This window comes from Gloeophyllum trabeum, assembly GCF_000344685.1.
Source record: "Gloeophyllum trabeum ATCC 11539 unplaced genomic scaffold GLOTRscaffold_00004, whole genome shotgun sequence".
NCBI lineage: Eukaryota > Fungi > Basidiomycota > Agaricomycetes > Gloeophyllales > Gloeophyllaceae > Gloeophyllum > Gloeophyllum trabeum.
Window position 1 is genome coordinate 1,525,314 of NW_006920413.1, and position 18,647 is coordinate 1,543,960.

General features: G+C 54.2%; 5 protein-coding genes across 5 annotated transcripts; 2 read left to right on the forward strand and 3 right to left on the reverse strand.

Moving 5' to 3' along the window:
* Positions 1-119: 119 nt before the first annotated feature.
* On the reverse strand, positions 120-2,033 carry GLOTRDRAFT_127638 (uncharacterized protein; the record flags this gene model as incomplete). Its single annotated transcript, XM_007866209.1, has 4 exons — positions 120-281; positions 341-1,759; positions 1,810-1,943; positions 1,997-2,033. The coding sequence occupies 4 exons, from the start codon at positions 2,031-2,033 to the stop codon at positions 120-122; spliced, it is 1,752 nt and encodes a 583-aa protein (XP_007864400.1).
* A 951-nt stretch (positions 2,034-2,984) lies between these two features.
* GLOTRDRAFT_92361 (uncharacterized protein) lies at positions 2,985-4,465 on the forward strand (the record flags this gene model as incomplete). The annotated part of the gene is made up of 6 exons (XM_007866210.1): positions 2,985-3,175; positions 3,352-3,450; positions 3,507-3,576; positions 3,633-3,943; positions 3,998-4,168; positions 4,228-4,465. The coding sequence occupies 6 exons, from the start codon at positions 2,985-2,987 to the stop codon at positions 4,463-4,465; spliced, it is 1,080 nt and encodes a 359-aa protein (XP_007864401.1).
* Positions 4,466-4,487: 22 nt separating this feature from the next.
* Positions 4,488-6,898, reverse strand: GLOTRDRAFT_110500 (ATP-sulfurylase). The gene is made up of 7 exons (XM_007866211.1): positions 6,689-6,898; positions 6,546-6,626; positions 6,405-6,487; positions 6,189-6,346; positions 5,965-6,138; positions 5,300-5,909; positions 4,488-5,234 (listed from the first exon to the last, which is right to left on the reverse strand). The coding sequence occupies exons 1-7, from the start codon at positions 6,719-6,721 to the stop codon at positions 4,646-4,648; spliced, it is 1,728 nt and encodes a 575-aa protein (XP_007864402.1). The 5' UTR covers positions 6,722-6,898; the 3' UTR covers positions 4,488-4,645.
* Positions 6,899-8,115: 1,217 nt separating this feature from the next.
* On the reverse strand, positions 8,116-10,238 carry GLOTRDRAFT_58524 (endoplasmic oxidoreductin). Its single transcript, XM_007866212.1, has 6 exons — positions 10,029-10,238; positions 9,770-9,970; positions 9,654-9,719; positions 9,336-9,597; positions 8,566-9,287; positions 8,116-8,493 (listed from the first exon to the last, which is right to left on the reverse strand). Exons 1-6 carry the CDS (start codon positions 10,209-10,211, stop codon positions 8,290-8,292), a joined length of 1,638 nt encoding a protein of 545 aa, XP_007864403.1. The 5' UTR covers positions 10,212-10,238; the 3' UTR covers positions 8,116-8,289.
* Positions 10,239-12,671: 2,433 nt separating this feature from the next.
* On the forward strand, positions 12,672-17,796 carry GLOTRDRAFT_73954 (uncharacterized protein; the record flags this gene model as incomplete). The annotated part of the gene is made up of 9 exons (XM_007866213.1): positions 12,672-13,739; positions 13,796-14,327; positions 14,390-14,605; positions 14,696-14,901; positions 14,958-15,908; positions 16,149-16,438; positions 16,522-16,801; positions 16,860-17,567; positions 17,623-17,796. The coding sequence occupies 9 exons, from the start codon at positions 12,672-12,674 to the stop codon at positions 17,776-17,778; spliced, it is 4,407 nt and encodes a 1,468-aa protein (XP_007864404.1). The 3' UTR covers positions 17,779-17,796.
* Positions 17,797-18,647: the final 851 nt, after the last annotated feature.

The window sequence follows — 18,647 nt, forward strand, 5'->3', positions numbered from 1 at the left end:
CGTACGGCTACATGCGAGGAACAATGTCCGAAATAATTGCAAATGCAGAACACGATGGCACGGCCATGTCAAGATACGGGTATATGACAAATGCAACGATGACTACAGCGGCAGGTCGATTACCCTTTGGACGAACTGGCGGCTACAGATGCGACGGTTGCGGTGCTATCGAGCGAGGAAGTGCGATTCTTCTTGCGGTACGGTCTTTTCTTAGGGGCCTGGGTTTTAGGGCCTTCGGGTGTCTTATTGATCTTAGCTTCTGCTTTGGACCCGGAAGTAGCCTTACAATGGGTGACGGGCCAACAATCAGAAAGCACCAGGCGAATGAGTAAGTACTCACTGCAACAGGGACGCGTATGTCACCCGACTTAGTACCGGTATGTCGAGACGTGCCACGCTGGGCAGGAGGCCCAGCAGGACGACGTCCCCGCATCTGCTGGGGCTTCGGTGACGTCATACGTTGCAACTGATCACGCGTAGAGTATATCTGCACAGGGACTTCGTCTCGCGCGCCTCCAGGACTGCGATGGAAAGAGTAAGCTCTAGACGGTGACGGTGAGCGGCTCGCATGATGAACGAAAGATGGTTCTTCTTCGGCCTCAGGCACAGCAGACAAGCGGCGCTGTATGAGCTTAGCCAGTGGTATCGACCTCGGTTGCTGACCTGACAAAGTCCGCACTTTGGTATGAGTCTCCGGAGACTGAGGAGAAGGAGGCGTAGACACAGCATCTACAGAATGAGAGCCAAAGGGATTTGTATCTAGTCGACGAGAGATAGATAGGTTCTGCAAGGGCGTATTCGGTGGTACACGGAGCCTAGGTGGGGAACTAGTAGCTTGAGGAGAAGAGAGTGTTGACGAATGATTATTCGGTTGCCTACTAATATAGGGTTGCAAAACAGCGTTCGTTACCGACGAAGACAGAGGTCGAGAAATTTTAGATCCATGTATCGGAGCTGGCGGAGCGAGAGGCGGGGACACATCAATGTTTCGAGAAGAAGCGGAGCCCAGGCGTTCATACAGAAGTCGACGAAGCTGCTCGGTCATACCTAAATTGCCGAGCTGGATGCCAAGATTGTTAGACAGACGAGGCAGATGAGCTACGGCTAGCTCAGGGGGAGAAAGCAAAGACTCTTGATAGGGAGAAAAGTCAGACGACCACAGCGGAGACGATGTACTCGGTGGGGTCGGAAGTAGAGTCTGTCGTCCAAGTGGGAGCTGCAGATAAGGCTGCGTCAGATCAATTGTAGGCAAGCGGCGATGGGAGTAGTGCTGCGGAGGCGAAGGCTGAGCGGAGCGCGGTTCTACGACGAGCTTGGGATGGTAGAGCCCTTCAAGAGACCCAGTAGGAACAAAAGCAGGAGCGCTGGCCTTCAGTAGATGCGCCATATCATTGGCTGGTCTTGGGTTCATACCGGGTCCTTGGATGTTCAGGCTGCGGTTGGCAAGTAGAGTTTTCCAAGGAAGCGGCAAGTCCTCAAAGGCTAGCGGCGAAAGCTCTTGCCTCTGTTGAAGTCCTGATTCAGCCCTGTTGAGGTGCCCGCCGCGGAGCAGGTCCGAGGACATTAGCCTTTCGTCCGCGTATAGTTCGGGCTGGCTCATCGCCGCGGAAACATCATTCTCTGGTCCCTTGCCTCGGGCCGATACTGAAGCATTCGCATGAGCGACTGAAACTCTTCGGTAGATCCCCCCCGTCCCTGGCGACGGGTGGGCTGCGTTAGCCGAGAAACTTGAGGACGTGGTGAGTCGTTCCATCGGCTCCTGTGTGTGTATCTTCTGTAGACGAGGCGGTAGTTTCTGAGATGCATAACCTTCTCCGCGAGATCTTTGAGTGGTGCCTCCAGACTCATATCGAGCGTCACTAGTCTGAACGTTTTCGGAATCCAGACCCCATATAACTCGGGGTAGATGTTCTGGTTCTTCGATGATTGTTCCTTCCGCACCTCTATATAGCGACATCAAACAGCCAAAAAGACAGATACGTGAGATATTGCGTACGAAGGGCAGCGCGCGTATGGCAATGATAACGGGCCATGGAGGGCGGGAATCGGCCGAGGAGGCGAATTCGTCCAAGTGATCCAGCCTTCAACAAAGGTACATTAGCTCTCAGATACATCCATCTATTGTTAAGTTTACCGCCGTCATTGCTGGGATGCGGTCGTGTGCTTGGATCCGTTTTCTTCCTCCTCAAGAAAACATCTGGAAGCTGAGAATTGCTCGCTATAATCACAACTGACTCCGGAGAGGACGGCGGGGATGGCGTCCTCGGAGTATCGTGGGAGTACGTCCGAGTACGAGTTCTCCTCCTGAGAACGTATCCTTCATCCCGGGAAACATCGGAGTGGTCCTGGCTGAGAGAATGGTCTTGCCTCGAAGCGGGGCTCGAAGTAGAGAAAGACACCGAGGCACGCCTCCTCTCCGGCATGGACACCACGCGGACGGTGGTAGACTCCACAGCAGCCTTGACAGAATAGGGGGCCTCCGTTTCTGGGAGAGACACGATCCGCCCGCTTTGCTCTTGAAGCCGCAAGGGTCCACGCCGACTCAGCTGTTGATAGCCATACGTACGCCGCTGAGTATGAGACAAAGGAACCTCAGACCCATCCTGATGGCTGGAGTGACTATATGCGTCATTAAAAAGCGGAGAATCGTGCAGTCGACGTGCACCGAGAGGGGCTTGTCTTGCACCAGCTTGAGCAGTTGAAATAATCGGAGAGGTCTGAACGCCGCGGTCCACATAGTCCTTCATCTGCAGGTAGGTGGAGGATAAAGGGTACAAAGCGACTTAGAGGTTCTCTCGAGGACACATGAAGAGCAGGAGGAATGAGGGTAACTCGCGGACTTCGAATTCAGGACGCGTAAATAGTGGCAAATATCATGTCACGTGTAAGCGCTTCAATATAGACAGGCTCGCATTCTTTACGTTCCTACTATTTGACGCGTCTACGCCAAAGCCAAAGGAGGCGGAAACGAACTTGTAACCAACATGAATGCCGGAATGAGCCATGCCTACGAGTCTCATTTTGGGCCCCCATCGGAACTTATAAATGTTTCAGCGTTTATCCAGACAGCCAAAGACGCGGACTTGCTCTCTCAATCCACGGAGGCCACTGCCGTGAAGAACAAGTGGCCTAGTTTGTCTGAAGAAGAAAAGGAGTCAGTCTCCGCGGAGTGTAGGTACGCGATCTCAACTACAGTGTGATCGCACTGAACGAGCGACACTAGAGCAGCGTCCAGGATTTGAGGTCGTCACTAACAGACGTTCTTGGGGACCCCACTCTCGCATCTAACCTGTTCAGGGGCCATGATGCTACCATTATGTCTATTCACGAAACAGCCGATTCGTCAAACAGGCGGAAAAGGAAACGAAACCTTCCCGACCCCGCTTTCGAATCTAGCGAAGTCATTGCGCTTCGCAACAAGCTCGACAGTGTAAAATTGAAAAGCTGGCAGTAAGGACTCGATGAGATATTGACAGCATTAAGATTTGCGCTGAACCTGTATGCAGCCTGTCGTTAGATGCCGCTTTGTTCATGCGAGCCCCCAAAAACTCTGATCAAAATACTCTCCGTCAAATAGTGAGTGATTGTTGTTTTGATACACCAGAGCTCACCTTACTCGCTGCAAATTCCAGAAAAAGACTACAGCCGATCCTGTTACCGACACCAACCAAGCCCTTCTAACGATCACAGTGCACAACCGCGTTCCATGGGGACCCGGGTACTTCAGCAGGTCCTCTCAGCACGCTGTCCTCTCCTCTCAGACCCTCGGCGACTTGTTCGAAGCAATCCCGTGCACCTCCAACGAGATACCCAAGGAGATTATTCGGGATGGCGAACTCGTCGGCTACGATGCCAAAGGCCCTCCTGAGCCCAGCACGGGGTGTGTCATATGCCTCGAGGGTGTTGCCTACGGCGATGGTCAGAACGAACCGGATTACGCAGAGTAAGTCCTTTTGGAAACCGCGGTTTCTCAGTACCCTCTCATAGCTGGCAATAGCAAGCTGCTTGGCGTCCTTGCAAAATTGCCACCGAATAAGTGTACCCCGCTGAAGAAAGGTCCTTCGATCTACGACACCGCGTTCTCGTCCCTCACCCTGAAGCTCAATGAGCCATACTGGCTGCTCCACCAAGGTAACTGTGAGCACTTCCTCGTAGTAGACCAAATCAGGTATTACTCTTTCCACGGCCACAACCCTGACACCTCAGGCTGACGGAGCGATTCATCAGACTGCTTCACCCAGGCGACCCGCCAGCAGGATATCCGTTGACAGTACAAATAACACCGCCTCTCCTTGACCTCTGCCGAGCTTGTGGTAAAGTTCCAGCAGTGTGGTCTATCGTCGGAGACATCAGACTGGGCGAGAGTCCCTGCATCTTGTGCGCCCCCTGCTGGAGAAATATGGGCGACCCTTCGGAGGAGGCCGTGATAGTTGTACCTCTACCCAAGCATGAAATGGGATGGTAACGGCTCTCAAAAAAGAATAAGGAATTCTGAGAATCCAATTTATTGAGTACACTGTAGGCGTACATCTCATTGTAGGACCGGTAAGTAAATGCAATAAATAAAGCCAAGATAATGCAGTGCAGTCTAGAGATGCAGGAAGGGATGAGAATGATTTAACCAAGAAGCCCGAACGGCTTGCCCCTATAGCAGCGAGCCAGTCTCCAACAGCAGGATAATGCTGTGCACAATCTCCGGCACACTCTGCTTCGTCACATCCACCGTCAAATCCGCCTTGCTCGGCGTCTCATAGACGTCATCCACACCCGTGAAGCCCTTGATCTCGCCCGCCCGCGCCCGCTTATACATCCCCTTCCTGTCCGTCTTCTCGCAGTGCTCCAGCGGCGTCGCGACATGCACCAAGAAAAAGTTGCCCCCGCTCCCGCCCTGCTGGATAATCGTTTCCCTCGCAGCCTGACGCCCATCCTCATGCGGCGCCGTGGGCGCGCAGATGACGGCCGCGCCCGCGCGCGTGAGCTCCGCCGCGACGAACGCGATGCGCTGCAGGTGCTTGCTCCTGTCCTCCTTCGTGAACCCGAGCTCGGACGAGAGCTCGTGCCGCACGGTCTCGCCGAGGAGCAGCGAGACGCTGCGCCCGCCCTGCTGGTTCAGCGCGGTCTGCAGCGCCTTCGCGATGTTGTCCTTGCCCGAGTTGTGCAGGCCCGTGAGGAAGATCACGAAGCCCTGCTTGTTGCGCGGGGGGTAGCTCTCGCGGAGGGTCTTCACAACAGCACTGTGACACGATGCGAGTCAGTGTCATGGCTCAGAGACGATTAGGAGAAGAGAAGAGCAACGTACTCGTAGCTGAACCAATCTGGGATAGGCGCACCCGTCCGAAGGCGTTTGCGCAGCTCCGTGCCAGAGATATCCAGTGTCTGCACGCCCTTGGGCACCTCGTCGACCGGCTGGTACTCATCCGTCGAGGGCAGGTACGTCATCTGCTGGAACGGCACCATCTCGATCTGCAGCTCATCCTTATACTTCGTCACCAAATCCTGCGCGTCGTACGGGCCATAAAAGTCCTTGCCCTGCGAGTTCTTCCCCGGCCCCGCATGATCCCTTCCAACAATGAAATGCGTCGCGCCAAAGTTCTTGCGAATGAGCGCGTGCCAAACCGCCTCGCGCGGGCCCGCCATGCGCATCGCCAGGGGCAGGAGCGCGAGGTGGCCCATACCATTGGGGTACTTTGCCATGATGGCCTCGTACACGCGCACGCGCGTGTAGTGGTCGACGTCGCCGGGCTTGGTGAGTCCGACGACGGGGTGGATGAGCACGTTCGCCTGGCGCTGGCGCGCGGCGCGCACGGTCAGCTCGCGGTGCGCGCGGTGCATCGGGTTGCGCGTCTGGAAGGCGACGACTTTGCGCCAGGACAGCTTCTTGAAGTGGGCACGGAGCTCGGCGGGGGTGTCTAGTGCCGCACATGAGCTTGGTGCGTTGTTGATTGCAGGAAAAAGCAGACTTACAGCGGAGGGCGACATAGTCAAAGTAGACGGGGGCTTGGATGGCTTGCACCTTGCCGCCGACGTAGAAGTCCTTGACCTTGCTGCGAAGGTAAGCGACAGAAGGGTGGGCGGGGTCGTCGGCGCCAAAGACCTCGATGGCCTCCTTGACCTTGTCCGGCTGGTAGATATCCTCAACTGGGCAATCGTTAGTAATAGAGATAATCTCGAGAGGACAGTGTTCTCACCGGTAAGAATAGCGAGGGCCTCGTCATCTCGGGGGTCGCGGAGAGCTAGCCGAGCGCCTGGCGCAATCGACAGCTTCTCGATATCTTCACGGGAGACGTCGAGCGTGATAGGAATAGGGAAGAGCGATCCATCGGCGATGCGGAGGGAGTCGACGACTCTACCCGTGAGCGCAGGATATTAGAGCAATGCCAAATAGGGGCTATGTAGAGGCGTACGATTTGTAGTCTTTTTCGTTCATGAAACCTTCCAGAGGGCTGAAGCCCCCGTTCATGATGAGCTCTAGATCGCATAGCTGACGCTGATGACCGAGCAGGGGTGAGCATAGTACAATCGGGCAAGGCAGAGACCGTACGAACCTCGGTGAGAACGATGTCATTCAATATCAGGGCTTCCTCCTTGAGCTGAGCACGGATGTGCTCATCGCGAGCATGAAGGTCCTGCGCGATCCGAGTGATCAATTGCGTGCTTCGCTAAAAGACGTATATAAGGAGGTATGTACCTTGAGGACACCGCCGTGCGGAGAGTTGGCCATCGCTAGTTCTATTTGACCTGCTTTTCAAATCGCGAATACTGGTGTCTGCGAAGGCCGCACGAGCCTGTAAAAGCAGGAGGAAAGGTGGATAGTGACTGCATATGACGAATGAGCAAAAGGCTTATAACAGTTTTGCGATGGTGCAGGATCACGCAATCCAGGCGATGTCAGTTGCTGAGTCGTCTTTGGCTGTGGGACAACGTTTACGAATCGCGTCCTCTTCTGTCCGGCAAGCAGCTCTGCAGACAGACGACCGCGGCTGGGATCAACAGGCATATGGAATTGCAGCGTATGGCGGGAAGGAGGTACGCACCAATCGCGTGTGCATGCTGAGGCGCGTCCGTCTCTCCAGCTTCGCCCTGCACCCAATCCTGCCACAGCCGATTGGACTGCGACAGAATTCCATAAACCTGCGTGCCCATCTGTCGCTATCATCTTGCCATGATGTATGTACCACTTGCGCGCTCGGTCAGCAAATTCCATATTATCCGCGACTCTATTGCTATGCGCGATGTTGGGAGGGGACCGAAAGAGGCTTGTTCACCACGGGACCGACAGGCTGTGTGCAAAGCATTCCGTCGGCGGTCATCAACACTCGAGTACGTATGTCAATCTCTCCGTATTGTTCTTACCTTCGCAGGTCGTCTCGCCCTGAAAGTATCTGGAATTAACGGTCTGGTGCGCTGTCCGACATGAGAACCTCTTGCTGGAATTCGTGATTCCTCTAGCTGGAATTCGTGATCTCCCGTACTGGAATTCGTGATGCCCTCGATCGTGAGAGTCCTGTCCCCGCTCCATCATCTCTGGTCTCCTCCCTCCATTGCCATACTGCCGAGTCAAACCGGAAAGCTCCCCTATCGCTTGCAGTTCTTCCTGCAACATAGTTCTCCTCGTGATGCTCAAGTTTCTTACGGGACGCACCTCTTGGCGAAGATTGATAGCCTTTCAGGCCTTCGTATCTCGAAGCTGCGATAGGATCTGCGCGTCCGACAGCGCCCTATCGCCGTTCTGTGACCCATCATTCAATGCAGACACTCCAGCCTGTGCCTGCTTCTCGCGTGCGAAATGCACAGAATCCGTAGCCGTCCAGTTGCTCAGCCTCGAATTTAATCTATCCATCCAGCCCGTCTGGCATGGACCTGCCTGTTCTCAGGCCCTGGCCCCGCAATTCCAGATATACCGCTCGCAAAGACGACATACTCGCCGGCTACGCGCCAGGGAACGAACCCATTCTTCACCCCTTCGACTGTTGCGAGAGAGTCGCTTTCTCCAGGTTCGTCACCCGGAGCTGTTGGGCCGTGTTGCACCATGGGCTGAAGGCACTACACGTCAGCACGGTTTTGGTCCGTGTACGAGCTACAGTACGTTGTCCCTTGCCGCATCTCCTACGACGGTGGGTGCTCCCAGCATTCAGGTTGTCTCGTGTGTATGTACCACTGCTACCAAAACTCAAGGGCATCAGCCCGTCGAGCTCCTCTATTACTCCTATCCATGTACACTACCGTCCCACTGAAAATATGAGAAACAAATAAATACTCCAAAGCCTCCACTCTCACTCTCACCGTCTCCTAAAACTCAACTCTCCCCGGCCCGCTCTCCTTCGCGCTAATGCTAAACGCCGAGCTCACGAGCGTCCACGCCCACCGCACGCCCTCGACGAGCGCGCTCACGCACCCGACCGTCCCCTGCTTGCACGCGCTCATCCACGCGCGCAGGCGCACGTACACGTGCTCCGCCGGCGGGCGCGCGCCCGCGATCGGCGAGACCTTCGGCTACAAAACGCAGCACAGTGTCAGCGTGAGCGGCAAGCGGAAGAGATGGGATGGGATGGGATGGACACGCACATTCCGCGCCGTGTCGGGCGTCTCGGCCTCCTTGAGGATGCGGCTCGACGCCTCCGCGTCCGCGGCGGCCCACATCTCGCGGAAGCGCCCGACGGCGTGCAGGCTCTCGCTGAAGCGGTACAGCGTGTTGATCAGCGCGACGACCTCGGAGCGCTGCAGGAGGTTCGAGTTCGAGCGCGGGCTGCCCGGGGCAATGTCAGCACCGGGAACAGAGGAAGTCGGAATGGGAGTGAGAGAGGACACGCACTCCAGCGCCTTCTCGTCGAGCTCGAAGAGGATCTTCAGCGCGGTCGCCACGCCCGTCGTCTGCACCTTCCCCCACAGCCGGCACTTATCGCACCCCACACAGTCCATAATCCGCGACACGTTCCTGAAATGCTGCTTAAACTCCTCCTTCAGCACGTCCGCGTTCTCGCCTTGGAACAGCACGCGCTCGTCGAACCTGCCCGCCTCGCGCGCGAGCGCGACGACGCTGCCGACGACCGCGAGCGTGCGCGCGTCGTCCGCGTGCGTGCCCGACGAGCAGTAGTCGTACGCGGCGAGGTACGGCCCGAGGCGCGCGACGGCGCGCAGGAGGAGGACGGTGTTGAAGTAGATGTACTGGAGGCGCTCGGGGTGCGCGGCGACGCGGTTGATGAAGCACGGCAGGTTCGGGCCCCACTCGCCCGTCGTCTGGTTGAAGTACTCCGCGCAGATGTGCGTCGAGATGGACGCGTGCAGGCCTGGCGGCTGTCAGCTGGCGTGCACAGCGAGGAGGAAGGAAAGCTCACCGGAGATGATCTTGTAATACACCCGCTTCTCGAGACACTGCTGCCCCGCCTCGGGCGCGGCCCCGCCCAGCTCCTCCTGCGCGTCGGACACGCCGAAGCAGTTCTCCTCGTAGATCGTCGACCAGATGCGGTGCGCGGACGGGCCGATGTAGCCCGTGAAGCGCTCGGGGTTGACGGAGAGGTCGATGTAGTCGCCCTCGGTGAGGTCGTCGAGGAAGCAGAAGTCCGAGTCGCGGTAGTAGCAGCCGGGGAGGGATTGCCGCTAGGGGTCGGGGTTGGTTCAAGGGTTAGGACGGGGGAAAGGGAGGGCAGGCGTACCTGCTCGTCTGAGGGCAGCTCGACTTTGCTTAGGGCTGCTGCTCGCCACTTTTCTGGGATTTCGCTCTGGGAGGGTGCTTAGTATATGGTGGGAGACAATACAGACGGATACTCACCTCGTCCACCGTCGTTATCCCGCATTCACGATTCATACAGAAACCGTGCTCTTCCCAGAACGGACAGTCACGATACAGGTCTACACGGAAGTACTTGAAGAAGGGCGTCTTGACCAGCTCGCTGAGATTGTTGAACAGCTCTTCATTGACGCTTTCGACCGTCTCGTAGTCGCACAGAGTAGTCTCTATCGGACCTGTAAGCTACCGAAGCCACCGCTCGATCATCCGCCCTCTTACATTAACAAGCCGGGAAACGCACTGTGGTGTCCTGTCTGCAGGTGGTGCCCTGTGCTGGCTGGTGTTCCAGTACATCCTGCACTTGGTTCTCTTTAACGAGTGGGCTGGTAAGGAAGGATCCCGGGCTGGAGGCGAAGGAGAGAGGTTGTTGTAGGCATGCTGTGAGAAGGAGCAGGAGACCTGTCGGGAGTTGTGTTACGCGCATGCCGGGGTGCTTGGATAATTACAGGGCTGACAAGTAGTCTTTTGTAGTGCCAGGCGAGGGAATGGCCAGAGCCGCGGCGAGCGTCGAGAGCGTTACTCAGTCCGCGGTCGAGCTGCAGCGATCCTTCCACGTGTTCCACGTCATCCTGATCGGTGCCGGGCAATGAGAAAATGCCGAGGCGTGCCGAGGCGTGACGAGGCACTGCAGAGGGCTTCAGAGTTGCTTCAGAGCGAGGCAGTCCTCGTCATCGAGTCGATTCGATTTGTCCTCTCGATGGTTTTGGCCCTAATTCTGAATGCATATAGTGCTCTTATTTGCAGTTTTATCGTAATTGAAGGGCTCGACGTACAGATGATGCAGCTCCGAACCGCCTACGTCCAATCAATATTCGTCATATAAAGATACTGAACCGTGAGCACAATGCTTGGCCGTCTTCGTGCAAGTATATCTTCGAAGTGCCGGCTGGGGGATCTACCACTAAGCCTCCAGACTGTTGTGTTGTGATTTCGTATACATAGATGCACCCATCCTCCAAAATCCAGGGATGCCACACCAGTATTGCATCGCTAACACTAGTATTTTATGGACTGTAATAGGTTCCGTGGTCTGCCGCTCGCGCAGTTTGAATCTCATTCGCAAGTACGGAGAACAGTGGAACTACATGTTACCTGTAGTTCCATCCGGCGGATTCGCCGGACACCAGCAAATCTAGTCCACTTCGAACAGTACAGGGATTTGCAAGTGGCCTTTCCAACAGGTTGAGGACATCGCTTCACGGATGCTGCCGCCGTCACGTCACATGTACCTGGGTCGATGCCCGATGCCTCATGCACCATTGGCTAAGCCCCAAAAACAGTGTAAATCATTATTTCAAGGCATATACTGTGTATCTGTGAAACAAAAATGACTTCCGGGTGCGTAGTTCCCGATATTTGAGACGATTCATCACCCCATTGGGATGTCACGCAGAACAGTGGCTGTGCACTGGAGTACGGTTAACTCGCTGAGAACTAAGTATGAGTATGTCGCGTACTGTACATGTGCAGAACCCCCAAAGTCATTCCTTCGTTTAACAGTCCGGTTCTGTCAGGACCAGACACCCTCCGTGCATCTTCATGTGAGAAACAACATGTCTCGTCACGCCTCGTCAACGCCTCAATGGATGCCTCGTCGACGCCTCGGCAGTGCCGCTGCAGTGTCGCTGCATGCCTCGTCACTGCCGCGTCACTGCCTCTGCACTGAGTCGTCGCCTCTGCAGTGAGTCGATCTGCCTCTGCAGTGAGTACATCACTTCTGCAGCATGACCCACTCCGAGCCAGACTGCAGTATGTGCTCAGGACATCTCGCGATCTCGGGAGGCCCGAGATTGGCCCGGGGGGGCTCATTGGGTGACTTGCGCACTTACCTTGGTAGGTTCCATTCTCCGCTATAGCCCACAATGCTCCTCACGGATGTTCTATTGTTTAGATCCTTTAAATGAATGTATGCATTACATTGATCTTACATGCTCTGTACTATTACTCCTATACGGGATGTGAAGTACGAAAAGTGAATCCCTCTTATCCTTCATGCCGCGGAGTCAAAGACGACTGTCGCACACGTAAAGGTATAGTACGTGTGCGGTAAGAAATCATAAGGTCTTGACGCTGAAAGATGACACTAACATCCCAGTTTCATATTGACGTATGGTGTCAATATTTGGGCACGAAATCCTCGGCTCTCTAACAGAGTTTTGATAGGTTATTGACATCTCCTTTTCAGTCGCTCGATGGCCACCCATTCAGGTACGTCTTCCGGTAATACTGGTCTGCCGCGGCTGAGGACATCGAGATAGCGGGATATGCCAAATCGGGTGTCGGATGCGCCTGATAGCCTGGCGTTGTGGGCGCCGGGGGATATTAGGGCGCAAGCATCTGCTACCCACATTGTGTATTTCTAACATGCTTGTATGTTTCTTGCACTTCAGGTTTCGAGTGTAGCTCTGACTGCTGCAGAAGGGTTTTTGGAAACACGTCCTCAAGTACTTCACTGATTCTAGTGATGCGCCTTCCTCGAGGCCACCCGGCGACGTGCAAAGTAAGCGTTTCATAACGGTCATGTAGCTGCAATTTAGACTTCATGCAGCATCTTGCACGAATACCGCTCTTTCAAATGGTCTGGTACCAATTTACGATATACAAGGTGAGTTATTAAATCCCCGCACTCATTTCAATATACAGACATCCATTTCGTCGCTTGTCCATAGGCACCATCATAGGATACGTGCAGGTTTCGCCTGAAGCTCCTCAACGCCAACTCGGCCCCTCGCATCCCATCCGCGGGCGCGCAGGATATGATCCTCCTCCCCCTCCTTCCATCCGCGACAATCAACCAGTTCGCGCTGACATTTCACGGCCGGCGTCGCACCCTACACCTCCACTCCAACATTCACAAGGTGCTGCCGGCACACATACAGCCGCTATGCAGGCCCAGTCGACTGCTGCTCCAACCTCATCCCCTCCGGGCGTGGCCGCTCCACAGCAGGACGGTCTCGTATGGGATGGCTGGCCGGATGGTTTTTGGGAACGAAATTTTACCTGGGAAGAAGTCGAGGCTACGGGGAACCTTATGGTTCATTGGGCATGTGAATCTGCAGGGTCAAATGATCGTCGTGGCAAGCGCAGGGCGTCTGCAGAGCACTGGGAGGACGGCACTCTGTTACTTCGGCATTGTCAGGGTATCATAGAGTGCGACAATGATGACTGCTCAATAATTGTTCGCCCTCAAACCCGTCCGCGAGAGATATGGAAGCAAACCCGTCAGAAATGCCGCTGCGGCGGCAGTTTGACACATCTTGAATGTCCGGGCAAAGTAACGTCGAAGATATGGACATACAAGCACGGGAAGTTCTATCGTAACGGCGGTCCACATCAGCATGCTCGACCAACCCATAAACTTCATCTTTTGAAAAACGAGCGCGCCGAGTTCGAAGCTATTGTACGTTCCCATCCAACAGCCGGCCCAATGGCCCTCCTCGTTGGCATTCCTGGAATTGAAGGCCCAGGGCGTTCCGTCGCCGACATATCTTCTGTGTTAACGAATAAAGATCGTATAACACAGGAACGTCGCCTCATTACTCAAGGCAGTTCCGGCAGCGGCGGGAGTGCAGAAACGTTCATTAGTGACTTCGCTGCGCTTGAGCAGCAATACCCGGATTTTTTTATCTTCTCTCAGATCGGCCGTGTCACTGTGATTGTCATGCAGACATCATTTATGCGCTCGCAGCTCATCAAGGACTTTATTGCTAGTGAGCCGGTGAATGGACTGGTCACTGATGCAGCACATGGATTTTGGAGGAATCGGGACGCACTTTTGATCATCAGCTCAGTGTTTTCAAAGGATCTGCTTTGCTGGATGCCGGTACTATTCACCTACTCCAATGGCGCATCGGCAGACCACTATGAATGCCATTTCTTTGCTTTATATGAGAGCATCGGGCAGCAGGCGGAACTGCGTGGTATTGCGCTCACTGATGAACTCTTTCTCGATGTATGTAGGTCATCATTCCTAGTCATCAGACCGGTGTTGATGACTGTGTAATTCAGGTTGTTGACTTCAGCGAAGCGCAGAGGCTGGGCAAGACCGGTGCCTTTGTCAGATTTTGGTGCTTGCAGTCAGCTGATAATCGTAGCAAGGAGGAGTTGCAGGAAGATGCAGCTGCTCTGGTTAAAGGCTGTCGTCAACATTTCGATGCAGGAGTTACGCGACTCACGAGGATCGCAGCGGTCATCCCAGTTGGACGTGCGGAGGCCTTCAAATACCGTGTTGAAGGCCTATTTGGCACTGATGACAAGGCAGTCTTCCAGGAGAGAGCATCCTTGATCATTAAGGAATTCCCTAAGACTGAGCCATGGTTAGCATGGTGGACAAGAGAGGCCCATGCACCCCTCTTGTTCCCAGCATACCGTAAGATGGACACCGCGCTCTGGGCAGCGATTCCTGACACAACTAATGCTGAAGAGGCTATGCATTGGAAGATTTACTCAGGAACAGGCCGTGATCATGCATTACTGGAGGGTATTAGGTCTCTGCATGCTTTCTCGGAACACTACGAGAGGCTTGTCACCGCAAACTTAAGTAAGTGAGCCTCAATAATAGCAGGAGAACAGCACTAAACTAGGCTATCTTGTGACGAACAGGTGGTGCGCCTATACGTTATGGTGAAGCCCAACCATGGAAATTAGTTGCCAGCCGCATTGGTCGCACAAAGCCGTCGAGAGCACCTGAAGCATATGAACGTCGACGAAAGACGAATGACGGTCGCCCCCCCGACACGACCAAGGAACTCCTGGGCGCTCGTAAGCAACGAGACAATGCTAAACAGCGCGGCAAGCAGACTGCAACTGCCTACCACAGTTATCCCTGGTCTAACAACTCCTGCTGGCTCGATACGGCGCTAGAACTAGTGTTCAATGTCGTCGGAAGGGATTATCAGGATTTTTCAGACCGACTGCAGGGTGTACCACATAACACGTGCCTTTGGGGACTCTACGAGACGATAGACCTGCGCCGCTCAGGACATTATTCCTCCTCAACAAGGGATACCATGAAGCAGTGTAGCAACGGGCTTGCGATACAGCGCGATGCCTTCCGGGCTCGACTAAAAAAGTACCGCTGTATTCCCGCGAAAGACGTGCCCCTCGCACTCTTTGTGAGTGGCCACGCATCCGTATGGATTCGTGATTTACCTCAAACTGATATCTACAGGGATGGCTTAGTCAGACACTCAATCACGAATGGCTGAAGGACTCATGTGTGCTTGGTGCAACCTACTTCCATGGATACCGCCTGATACTGCGGTCTTGTGCTACTGCCAATGGAGGTGATCCGCCATATAGGCACTACCAGATCACGTCGCAGCCACTCAAACTCTTTGAGCTCCGTCCCCGCCCCAATGACTATACAACCTTTAATGGCAAGATCCAGAACTGGTTTCGACGAGTGATGTCCGCAAACCAGTCTCTGAGCGCCCTGTCACAATGCTGGAAGACAAAAGATGGCACTTGTTTATGCAAGGGAGAGGCGAGCGACGTGACATTAACTGTCTTGCTCCCTGTATGTCTCATAATCTGGATTGAGGATGACGACCCGAATACCTGGGATTTCCCAATGGAACTCAGACCATTCACCAAGGAGGCTGCTAAGCAGCGTATCGTTTACGACATTGTTGGCCGTGGTCTATTCGGTGCTGACTCAGAACATTTCATTGGACGATTTCGCACACCCAATGGCAAAGTCTACACGTATGATGGTCTCCTTGCTGACGGGTGCGCAACTCGGAACTTCACGAAGACGAGCTCTCTCCTAAGCGGGCCGGCGATCACTTTACCATCTGGATACAAGACGAACGCCGTGGTGTACCATCTGCGGGGAGGCACTGATGCGCAACGTACTATATATGCTCATCAGATTGCTGCTGTGAAACGCCTCCACCACATAGTCTTTACACAAGAAGACTTGGAACATACTCCAACGGTAGCCCTTGATATGCCGGGGGTTGAACGAATGCCTGACACAGAGCGGGTGTGGTTAGACAACCCATACTCAAAGAAGACTGCGGATTATCGATTGACCAGCCAGCCTGCGTCCGGTATTCAAGAGCTTGAACCGTCAGACAATGAAGCTACACTGGCTGATCCTCCGAGTTATTCATCACCAGTCAAGCTGCCCAAGGGAGCAAAGAAGCACGCCCAGAAAAGACGTATATTGTCCTCGAGTTCGAGCTCAAGCTCAAGCTCCGAGTCGAGTTCGGGTTTGGGTGTGGATGAAGACCATGATAGCATAGCATTGAACTTGAAGACTTCTGCGACACCTGTCAAAGCACAAAAGGAAGGCGGAGAGGCTCAAGGTATACATAGACAGGCACATTCTTCACATTCACCGGCGAAGAGGGCCAAGAACTTTGCCCCCAGCCATGAAGCGCCCGGTGCTCAAACAGGCACTGGAACGGCATCTCCGTTCTTCTGCCGCTGTGGCCTTCATGGCAGCTGGACCGACCTACAGATTGGGGAGCCCGCCATCCAGTGTAATCAGTGCAAGAGATGGTCCCATATTGCATGCCAGAAGGGGGGACATGCGAGTCTGTTGGCAAAGACACAGAAGTTCATCTGCGATGACTGTATGCTACTGCAGTTATTAAACATGGGAGGGGAAGCAGGCCGGAAACCAATGAGGCAAAAAACAAGGCCGTAAGTGACCGCTACCTCCATGACCAACACTCATTTGAGCTCTCTATAGTACGAGAAGTGTACAGAGCCATAAATCACCTGAGACGCGACTTGTGTATGTACCGAAGTCTGCAGGCTATGTCCGAGAAGTCTAATAAGTACCCAAATAGGCCAGGAAAGGGTGCTCTCGTTCGGCACGGTGATACATATTGGTACCCTGTGCGGCTAATTATGTCCAGGCAGAAAGATAAGCACACCGAATGGCGAGTCAAGTGGTGGAGGGGGTCTGTTTTTGCTGATGAAAGTCCTCGCGAGACATGGGTATCCGCTGCAAGTGTGGTCGATGAGCTATGGCAGAACAGGGAAGCAAGGCGAAGGATTCGTGTAAGCAATGACTCCTATAAAGAGTATTTTCAAGACAATTAAGACTCTCATTACTTAGCTCGGACGTTGGCACATGGCATGTCAAGAATCCGAAGTTGAAGACAAGTTATTGGACTTCGACGCACATGCATACACCCCCGAGATCGCCGGTATACTCGCACCTCATCAAGAACTGCTGACACGCCTTGTCTATCAGCCAGAAGAGGTTGTGGACTTCGTGCCCGCGTTGGATGATGTGTCTGTTGCTCAAGAGAGTGGTAGACGGACCCTTGAATCCCTTAAGAATGGACTCATACCACATACTGGTGAGCTCAGTTTGCTCGAGCGGGGCCAAATTAACAACTGGATCGTAAATAACATCCGAGAGGCGCGGAAGAACCAAAACCTCTGGATCGGCCGAGTTGCATATGCCCACGCGGTGACACTGATCCTGGCCAGCCGCCATAGGGAGAGATTCCTCCGAGAACCAGAGTTCCCTCGCAACGCGTCAGCGGCCGACCAGCAGACCTTCATCTTACAGGCTGCCTATCGGCACCAAAAGGAACATGTCAGCGAAGAATACCTCCTACATGGTGTTGACGTCGACCGCGAATGCTTGTTTCTCTTCGAGGAGCGGCTATTCGAAAACTCGGCGGCAGCGGGGTCAGCGGGGAACCACCAGTGGGGGCTTGATGCAGGACCACATCAAGACAACTGGAACCCATATACGTATACCCCTCCTTGGTGGAATCACGAAGACCGGGAGGAGAGAGATTCTGAGATTGAGGTGAGTGTCAAATTCATCACAATGCATTTTGATCCGAGACTGAAAGCCTGCATAGCATGGGCCCGACTACCAATTGCCGGACCCTACCACAGCTGTACCTCGCAAGCGGAAGGCAGCCATTGAAGAGAAACGTCCCGCACCTCGCCCAGCCTACGGGAGTCGCGCGAAACAGGACAGCGTGAAAGGGCGCAAAAGGCCGAGGTTGGATTGACTGGCATATTTGAAGACTACTGTACGAGAGGGATTTAGAACACATGTATACCCTAGCTGCTTACAATCTGGTGACTCAAGCTAAAGATGTCGTTCAACGACAAGACTTACGGTCGCAGAAGCCCGCGTGTAGGATTTATTTTTGTGCATTTGGAATAGACAGTTGCTCGTCTACTAAGTCTTATTTAGGAGGCGCAGTATCAAGCCTACATTTGGAACAGCATAACGGATTCGAGTCGTAAAGGACCCACTACTTATCGACGTCGCCTCTGCAGTACCTCTGCAATGCCGCTGCAGTGCCTCGTCACGCCTCGGCACGCCTCGGCATTTTTACAGTGCCCATCGGTGCCAGTCCCCAGTTTGTGGCTGCAAGCGACTGCCACTCTACCATCCTGCCCGCTACTGTATTCTCTATGCATACATCTCGGCGAAGCAGTTTCCCTTTGCTGAGATGCTATACATGGGCGACAAACTACTGGGTCCATCCAACCTGGACAGCCAGTGGCAGCACGTTCAATGTAAACTTAGTCCATCATGGCTTGCACTCTTGCGTGACTCTCGGACGGGCCCAAGCTCGTTAACATGATACTAGGACTGATCTCAGTCTTTTCACGGCTCTGATTGCCTCAATGTAGTTCTAATCCTTCAAGTCCTCAAACGAGTCAGTCTTAGTAACTCACGGCAAGGGCTGTCTTTTGCCAAGGTGCAGTCCTCAAAGTTATCAAGTCAATCACTCCAGTTTAGTGTCATTTGGGATCCCGACATTCGATCCATTTCTTATTGAAGACAGGCATATTGCACTTCCATTGTCCTGCCTTCCTGGTGGGAGTAGTTCCGACCCATACAATGCACTGGCTACTGAATCTGCAC

Bases quoted from the DNA above. Each gene is read 5' to 3' on its own strand.
- GLOTRDRAFT_110500 (XM_007866211.1), bottom strand. From the start codon at position 6,721: ATGGCCAACTCTCCGCACGGCGGTGTCCTCAAG. The intron at 6,488-6,545 runs GTTCGTACGGTC...CTCGGTCATCAG, and splicing joins ATGACATCGTTCTCACCGAG to CGTCAGCTATGCGATCTAGA. The intron at 5,910-5,964 runs GTAAGTCTGCTT...GTGCGGCACTAG, and splicing joins TGACTATGTCGCCCTCCGCT to ACACCCCCGCCGAGCTCCGT.
- GLOTRDRAFT_58524 (XM_007866212.1), bottom strand. From the start codon at position 10,211: ATGCGCGTAACACAACTCCCGACAGGTCTCCTGCTCCTTCTCACAGCA. The intron at 9,598-9,653 runs GTACGCCTGCCC...CCCGACCCCTAG, and splicing joins AGCTGCCCTCAGACGAGCAG to CGGCAATCCCTCCCCGGCTG. The intron at 8,494-8,565 runs GTGCGTGTCCAT...TGCGTTTTGTAG, and splicing joins CGCCCGACACGGCGCGGAAT to CCGAAGGTCTCGCCGATCGC.